The sequence below is a fragment of the Polypterus senegalus genome, unplaced genomic scaffold, assembly GCF_016835505.1.
Source record: "Polypterus senegalus isolate Bchr_013 unplaced genomic scaffold, ASM1683550v1 scaffold_1101, whole genome shotgun sequence".
Lineage (NCBI taxonomy): Eukaryota > Metazoa > Chordata > Cladistia > Polypteriformes > Polypteridae > Polypterus > Polypterus senegalus.
In genome coordinates, this window is record NW_024384729.1 from 23305 (window position 1) to 32108 (window position 8804).

General features: G+C 37.4%; 2 protein-coding genes across 2 annotated transcripts; both read right to left on the bottom strand.

Moving 5' to 3' along the window:
* Positions 1–1119: 1119 nt before the first annotated feature.
* On the bottom strand, positions 1120–5036 carry LOC120522098 (transmembrane protein 26-like). The gene is made up of 2 exons (XM_039743265.1): positions 4866–5036; positions 1120–2295 (listed from the first exon to the last, which is right to left on the bottom strand). Exons 1-2 carry the CDS (start codon positions 5034–5036, stop codon positions 1657–1659), a joined length of 810 nt encoding a protein of 269 aa, XP_039599199.1. The 3' UTR covers positions 1120–1656.
* A 1988-nt stretch (positions 5037–7024) lies between these two features.
* Positions 7025–8569, bottom strand: LOC120522099 (transmembrane protein 26-like; the record flags this gene model as incomplete). Its single annotated transcript, XM_039743266.1, has 1 exon — positions 7025–8569. A coding segment is annotated over one exon (639 nt), but the record flags the coding sequence as incomplete, so codon positions are not given.
* Between the last annotated feature and the right edge of the window lie 235 nt (positions 8570–8804).

The window sequence follows — 8804 nt, forward strand, 5'->3', positions numbered from 1 at the left end:
GGCTCTCAGGGTGATGCAAGAGGGTACTGTTGGGGGACGACTACCTTGGTTCTCAAACAACCTAGAAGTACTCCCCACAAGTCATGCCTGGTTACCAGGAGCTATTCCAGGTCCAGTATAAAATTAGCTTGCTGTCTCACCTTGGAAAGTCACAGTTAATAATAATAATACTACATTTTATTTATATAGCGCCTTTCCCATGCTGAAGTTAGAAGGCAGTGGGAAACACTCAAGTGGAGGCAGAAGGTGAGGAAGAAATATTTAGAATTAAGGTGCTTCAGTCTTTCCAAATAATAAAGTATGGTGCTAATAGAACTATAAGAAACATGACACTTATGTATTAAATAAGAATGTGCTAAGCTAACTGAACAAATGTAACCATTGATATTTTATAAGCAATATGCGTGTAAAAAAGTATAAGGAAATGAGCATTGTCTAAAACCGCTGAGTTGCATACACCCTATAACCATTAGGAAAAAACTTGCTGTAACTGGACTTATGTACATAGCTAGCAGAAGTGTATTTTCTAAAACTGTGAAAATGCTGACAACTCTTTATCTGTAAAAAACACGTACAAATTTAGAATGTGAACAGGGGCTCTAGCAATCCATGTAATGACCTCAAGACTGCTACGTTTCCTCTTTTTCTTTCTTGTCAACGAACTTGAGTATTAAAAGAAGTCTCTGCTTCCTGCTAGCAGGCTAGTCTGTGACAGGCTGACAGTCTGCAGCACACTAGAACGTGACAGGTCCTGTAACCTCCTCTCACCAAGAATAAAAGAAATTCGCTGTTTTGACTTCAGCATACACAAAGGAAAGGAAAAACTTTATTGTTTCAATTGTTTTGGGGCTGTGTTTCATTTTTTGTGCTTGTTGTATTAAAAATTCCATTATTTGAACCTATGACTTTGTTGGACATTATTGGGTCTTGGGTTTGGGGCTCAGTGGTGCCCCCTACTGGTTATCTATCTATCTATCTATCTATCTTACATGTAAGGTGTAAAGTTCCACTCAAAGGTCCAAAATATGATCGATTTAAACCAGCTTTCTTATGTTTTGTTCATTTTTTGCTATATGCTTATAATGTCAAAATATTCTAAATTTTATAGTGCTACAGACATTGATGACCTTTCCACTCTTTTGTATCACTTACAGTAGGTTGTAGGATAAAAAAGCCTAGGTGTTCCTCATTTCTGGACTGTCAAGTAAAATGGTGCTTTTGAATTGTATAGTGTCAGTTGGAAATTCAAATAGAATGACTTTTAGGAAATCATATATGGTAAGATTTTTAAATTATGTTGTTAAGTGCTGTAATAAAACACTGAAATTAGTCATCATTAAGATTTCTCATTCAAAGTTACCATAAAATCCACTGAAGAGATGATTGTATAAAACAGCTTTAAAATAAACATTTATTCCAGTAAAGTCCACTTGATTGCATTTCTATCATTTTTACATTATATATTTGTCAGAAACCTATAATTAGATTAAGTAAAAAATGTATTAATTTTTGTGTAAATATTTTTGCATAAGGTCAAGATGGGGTGATTTACTTCCAAGGCCCCTGGTCAGCAGTGTAATTTTCAGATTATTGTTTAGTAAGTTTATGATGAGGTAATTAAATTAGATGATATTGGTTTCCATAAAGGCTTCCTTTCTATTCTGTTTCCTTAGAGTATTTTGCATGCTCACCTGTTTCTGGTGTCACACTGGTTGTAAGTGTGTCAGGTTCTTTCTTATTTGCTTCACTGTGAATCGCAACAATCCTGTAAATCTCAATCATTACAGTGAGAATATTCTTACATGTAAAGAAGATCATCAGCTGATTAAGGACATTTTCATGGATCATCAGGTATAGTCTATAGATGAGAAAGGGCCCATCTTGCATCCCTACAGTCACCAACAAGCTCCAGATTTCACTGGAACAGCATGATAAACAGCAGCTCCCTGCTACTTTACGTGTATGAGCTACTACACTTTCATCAGACTTTGTCTTAATATCTGTATGAAAAGGTGTTGTTTGTGTCAGGACCAAAGTAAACTGAATGATGGCCCAGGTGAATAAGGTAAGCCCGATGATTACAATGTTGTAGTTTGTCTCAACTGCAGGCTCTTTGAAGGTGTCAAAGATGTCCAGAATGTCAGCACCAAGTCCAACATAGACCAATAGTAGTTGGGAGAGCTGGTCTCTGGACATATCTCCTTTTGGCATTAGCCAGCGCCCCACAACTAGAATAATAAGCATTGTCTGCTCTAAGCCTGCAGTCCAGCTGTCTGGATTCAGGTGAATCAGGTCCTGCAATAAAAAAAAAAATAAATTAGGTATTGTAATGTACAGCCTAGATTTTAGAACAGAGTTATTAAAATTTGTTTCCTAAGAAAACTGTGTGCAAACATTGAGTTATCAATTAGGCAATTTCTCTTTGCTTATTTTTATTATGTGTGGATGAACTTGGATACACTACAAACAAATTTGCATATTCACTATTCCATGAAGTGAGTGACACTTCCCTGTGTGTCACTCCCCAGTCATATGAATACACTGTAAAAATCTGGGCACAATTTGATTGGTCAGAAAAAGGAATGGTCAGCTCTGTATAAACACCTGAGAAAGATGGAAGAAATGCCCAAGCTGGAATTCTTATCTCTGACCATTTTTTCTGAAGCTTTGTAGTTGGGCAAATTACGATTTTTTAACTTTAAATTGATTAAATTATTCACATAAAATTAAAAATATTTTTGTGAAGGAAGATCATCCACTTTACCATTGGTTTTACTTTGTACATTATTTTCTAATAACACCTGAGAGATTACAACTGCCCAATAAACCTCATTCAAGTTTTTGGTCATGTGATTTTTGGCACTATTTTTACATGGAATCATTGCCAAAAATTGGAATGAAAAATGGAAAGGGGAGTTTTTGGAAAAAAAAAGGGCCCGAACTTTTTCCCAAATTTAAGTTTTTGGGCCGTTCTAAAGGGGAAAAAGTCAGTGGCCCTTAAAAAGGCCCCCAAAAACTTTTGAAAAGGGGTTTTTTTAAACCTTTTTTTTTTTCAGGGTGATGTTTGTAGATGGGTGCAAAATTGACTCAGACATATGGAGCAGAGAGTTGTGGTGTCAAAGAAACCTGCCAGAACTGACAGATGTTAAGAGGGGTGTTGCATGGGGTCAGTGCTACGGACACTGCTATTTTTTAGTATATATAAATGATATGGATAGGAATATGAGTAACAAGCTGGTTAAGTTTGCAGATGATATCAATATACTGTAGGTGGATTGGCAGATAATTTGGAATCCTTCCATTACAGAGGAACATGGAAAGAATACAGGCTTGGGCACATTTGGGGTAAAATGAAATTTAATATTAATAAACATAAAGTATTGCATATAGGATGTTTGGTTTGAATACACAATGGGAAGTCGGAAAATCGAAAGTATACCTTATGAGATGGCTGTAGGAGTCATAATGGACTCTATACACTATCAGCTTCTGGGCAGTGTTCAGAAGCCATTAAGAAGCTAACAGAATGTTAAGTTATACAGCACAATATGTGGAGTACAAGTCACAGGAGGTTCTTTCTCAAGCTTTATAGCATAATATTGAAGCCTGTGCCTGGAGTACTGTGTACAGTTTTACTCTACAGGCTACAAAAAAGGACATAGCAACACTGAAAAATGCCCAGAGAAGAGCAACTAGGATGATTCCAGGGCTATAAGAGATGAATTATGAAGAAAAATTAAAACAGATGAGCCTTTTCAGTTTAAGCAAAAGAAGAATAAGATGAGACATGATTGAAGTGTTTAAAATTATTAAGGGAATTATTACAGTAGATTGAGACTGTTATTTTAAAACGAGTTCATGGGGACACAATTGGAGACTTGTTAAAGGTAAATTTCACACAAACATTAGGAAGTTTATCTTTACAAAGAGAACCATAGACACTTGCATTAAGCTACCAAGTAGTGGGGTAGAGAGTAGGACTTTAGGGACTTTAAAAATTATATTTTATTTTTTTAGAAGAATTAATTGGATATGACTGGCACTTTTTTGAGCTGAATGGCCTGTTTTCAATTAGATTGTTCTAATTTTCTAATGTCGTAGACTTCCATCTCTCACACTGGACTATACTCTTATCCACTTTATTATCCACTAAGCTTAAATATTTCCATGTTGCCATCCTGAAATGAGCTTTCAATAAATTTTGGATGCCATTTGTAATTTCTAAGTTATGTTTAGAAAGGGATATTTTATATATAATTAGCCACAGTACCTGTTGATGCTAATAGAATAATTAAAAAATATTTGCTATCTCTTGCCCTGTGCATGCTTCAGTGTCTTTCTGTATTCGGGTGTGTTAACGCATTCTTTTTTTTATTATTTTATTGATTTTATTAAAACCACACAACATTCCATACAAATAAATCAATTTTCTAGCGCATTCTTATAAATCGTACTTCTCAAACTCTGTCATCGAGACCCTTTCTTCCCTCCTGTTCAGTTTTATTCTTTCATCTTTTCAGGTGCCTCTCTCAGCATGCTTCTTATGCCTTCAATTCACCTTGTTTGTCTCAGACTCACACTTCCTCTTTCATTGAAAAACCAAAGCCAAACTAGATAATCAGATTGGTCAGAGGGACTGGACAGACAGACATTATTGTTTTATTATATAGTTGATAATATATTGTAACATCTTTGGCAACATTCTTTTCAATTTATTCTATTTACCACACTTCCATTTAAAATCCCTTGGTACCATGCACATTTACAAATAGAATCAAGGTGAAATAAAACACAAAATAAAATGCAATAATACAGAAGAAGAAATAAGGTACACTAATGTCATGCAATGTGTTGTGTGTGCCTACAGAGGATAGACTGGCATCCCTGCTGGCTGATGGCATGGCTTTGGGATAAAAATGAAAGATTCCAGGGATGGACAAGCAGAAGCTGAGGCCAGAAGCAGTTCCATTCTCCCATACATTTGGTGGCAGTGGTCCTCTGAAGGTGTCCCAGCTTGGACAACTGCAGTGGTTCATGGGAACTAGTGCCCAGAAGTGCAACCCTGTCCTGGTCCCTGGTTGTCACAAGGGGGTAAAGACTACTCTGGTTCTCAAACAACCTGGAAGTACTCCCAACAAGTCATGTGAGCTCACCAGAAGCTGCTCCAGGTCCAGTATAAAAGGAGCCTGCTGCCTTAGCTCAGAGAGTCAGGGTCGGGAGGCAGTGGACAACACTCAACTGGAGGTAGAAGGAGAGGAAAAGCTTTATTGTAGTATGGTTTTTGGGCTGTGTTTCATTTTTTTGTTCTTGTTGGATTAAAAAATCCATCATTTGAACCCATGACTGTGGCAGACATTACTGGATCTGGAGTTTGAGGCTCACTGGGGCCCCCTAGTAATTACAATTGGTGTGGTCGGCAGAATTTAGTCTTCTCAGACCCCTGCCTTTAAAAAAAATCCGAAACACATGGCAACAGTTTACAAGCTGAAAAATGAGCCATAAATCAGTTAAAATGCCTAGCAGAAGGGAAACCTATAGATGTCCAGTGGTCTGGTGATCACCACTGGTGATTAAAGGTCCCAAACCATCTTCAGACCACAAAAGAAAAGGGTGAGTGTATCTAAAGATACAGACAAGAAAAAGGCATCTACTCCTGATGCCCCATCAAGCCCACATGGTTAAGTACGTTACCTGTCGTAATGATGTTGGTGCAGAGGCAGCCAGAGAAAGGGGCAAACGTCTAAAGGAAGATCTTAAAAAGACTGATGGAGGGTGATGATCCAAGTTTCCACCTCTGCTTTAAAATAAAAAAGTCCCACTGAAATATATGAGGGCATTATTTTGAGTGCCAAGGGCAGAGCAATGTCCATTGAGGCAGCCTGCCAGAACACAGGGTCTAGGAACAGAACAAAAAGTGCCACAACCACATACACTGAAGATGTCTTTGCAAGCTGGTCACACTTGCTAACTTCTGTTCTTTGTCTCCTGACAGGGATCGCACATATAGGTAAATCTGCACACCCGACCATGCTGTTTGGACTTACCCCCTCGCTGGATCAGCCACTGACCCCTGTATGGCTCAGCTGAGGGGGGTGTTATGTGAGTGCTGCAGAGGACAGATGGGCATGATTTTGGGATAAAATGGAAGGGTCCAGGGGATGGACAAGAAGAAGTTGTAAGACAGGAGCAGTTCCATCCCCCATACATTAGGTGGCAGTGTCTCATCTTCAACACCCACAGGGATTCATAGAAACTGGAGTGCAACCTTGTTGGGCTCTCAGGGTGATGCAAGAGGGTACTGTTGGGGGACGACTACCTTGGTTCTCAAACAACCTAGAAGTACTCCCCACAAGTCATGCCTGGTTACCAGGAGCTATTCCAGGTCCAGTATAAAATTAGCTTGCTGTCTCACCTTGGAAAGTCACAGTTAATAATAATAATACTACATTTTATTTATATAGCGCCTTTCCCATGCTGAAGTTAGAAGGCAGTGGGAAACACTCAAGTGGAGGCAGAAGGTGAGGAAGAAATATTTAGAATTAAGGTGCTTCAGTCTTTCCAAATAATAAAGTATGGTGCTAATAGAACTATAAGAAACATGACACTTATGTATTAAATAAGAATGTGCTAAGCTAACTGAACAAATGTAACCATTGATATTTTATAAGCAATATGCGTGTAAAAAAGTATAAGGAAATGAGCATTGTCTAAAACCGCTGAGTTGCATACACCCTATAACCATTAGGAAAAAACTTGCTGTAACTGGACTTATGTACATAGCTAGCAGAAGTGTATTTTCTAAAACTGTGAAAATGCTGACAACTCTTTATCTGTAAAAAACACGTACAAATTTAGAATGTGAACAGGGGCTCTAGCAATCCATGTAATGACCTCAAGACTGCTCGTTTCCTCTTTTCTTTCTTGTCAACGAACTTGAGTATTAAAAGAAGTCTCTGCTTCCTGCTAGCAGGCTAGTCTGTGACAGGCTGACAGTCTGCAGCACACTAGAACGTGACAGGTCCTGTAACCTCCTCTCACCAAGAATAAAAGAAATTCCGCTGTTTTTGACTTCAGCATACACAAAGGAAAGGAAAAACTTTATTGTTTCAATTGTTTTGGGGCTGTGTTTCATTTTTTGTGCTTGTTGTATTAAAAATTCCATTATTTGAACCTATGACTTTGTTGGACATTATTGGGTCTTGGGTTTGGGGCTCAGTGGTGCCCCCTACTGGTTATCTATCTATCTATCTATCTATCTTACATGTAAGGTGTAAAGTTCCACTCAAAGGTCCAAAATATGATCGATTTAAACCAGCTTTCTTATGTTTTGTTCATTTTTTTTGCTATATGCTTATAATGTCAAAATATTCTAAATTTTATAGTGCTACAGACATTGATGACCTTTCCACTCTTTTGTATCACTTACAGTAGGTTGTAGGATAAAAAAGCCTAGGTGTTCCTCATTTCTGGACTGTCAAGTAAAATGGTGCTTTTGAATTGTATAGTGTCAGTTGGAAATTCAAATAGAATGACTTTTAGGAAATCATATATGGTAAGATTTTTAAATTATGTTGTTAAGTGCTGTAATAAAACACTGAAATTAGTCATCATTAAGATTTCTCATTCAAAGTTACCATAAAATCCACTGAAGAGATGATTGTATAAAACAGCTTTAAAATAAACATTTATTCCAGTAAAGTCCACTTGATTGCATTTCTATCATTTTTACATTATATATTTGTCAGAAACCTATAATTAGATTAAGTAAAAAATGTATTAATTTTTGTGTAAATATTTTTGCATAAGGTCAAGATGGGGTGATTTACTTCCAAGGCCCCTGGTCAGCAGTGTAATTTTCAGATTATTGTTTAGTAAGTTTATGATGAGGTAATTAAATTAGATGATATTGGTTTCCATAAAGGCTTCCTTTCTATTCTGTTTCCTTAGAGTATTTTGCATGCTCACCTGTTTCTGGTGTCACACTGGTTGTAAGTGTGTCAGGTTCTTTCTTATTTGCTTCACTGTGAATCGCAACAATCCTGTAAATCTCAATCATTACAGTGAGAATATTCTTACATGTAAAGAAGATCATCAGCTGATTAAGGACATTTTCATGGATCATCAGGTATAGTCTATAGATGAGAAAGGGCCCATCTTGCATCCCTACAGTCACCAACAAGCTCCAGATTTCACTGGAACAGCATGATAAACAGCAGCTCCCTGCTACTTTACGTGTATGAGCTACTACACTTTCATCAGACTTTGTCTTAATATCTGTATGAAAAGGTGTTGTTTGTGTCAGGACCAAAGTAAACTGAATGATGGCCCAGGTGAATAAGGTAAGCCCGATGATTACAATGTTGTAGTTTGTCTCAACTGCAGGCTCTTTGAAGGTGTCAAAGATGTCCAGAATGTCAGCACCAAGTCCAACATAGACCAATAGTAGTTGGGAGAGCTGGTCTCTGGACATATCTCCTTTTGGCATTAGCCAGCGCCCCACAACTAGAATAATAAGCATTGTCTGCTCTAAGCCTGCAGTCCAGCTGTCTGGATTCAGGTGAATCAGGTCCTGCAATAAAAAAAAAAATAAATTAGGTATTGTAATGTACAGCCTAGATTTTAGAACAGAGTTATTAAAATTTGTTTCCTAAGAAAACTGTGTGCAAACATTGAGTTATCAATTAGGCAATTTCTCTTTGCTTATTTTTATTATGTGTGGATGAACTTGGATACACTACAAACAAATTTGCATATTCACTATTCCATGAAGTGAGTGACACTTCCCTGTGTGTCACTCCCCAGTC

Coding starts and splice junctions, on each gene's coding strand:
- LOC120522098 (XM_039743265.1), bottom strand. CDS start 5,036: ATGAACCACTGCAGTTGTCCAAGCTGGGACACCTTCAGAGGACCACTG. Junction 2,296..4,865: donor GGGATGCCAGTCTATCCTCT/GTAGGCACACAC, acceptor TTTTTATTGCAG/GACCTGATTCACCTGAATCC.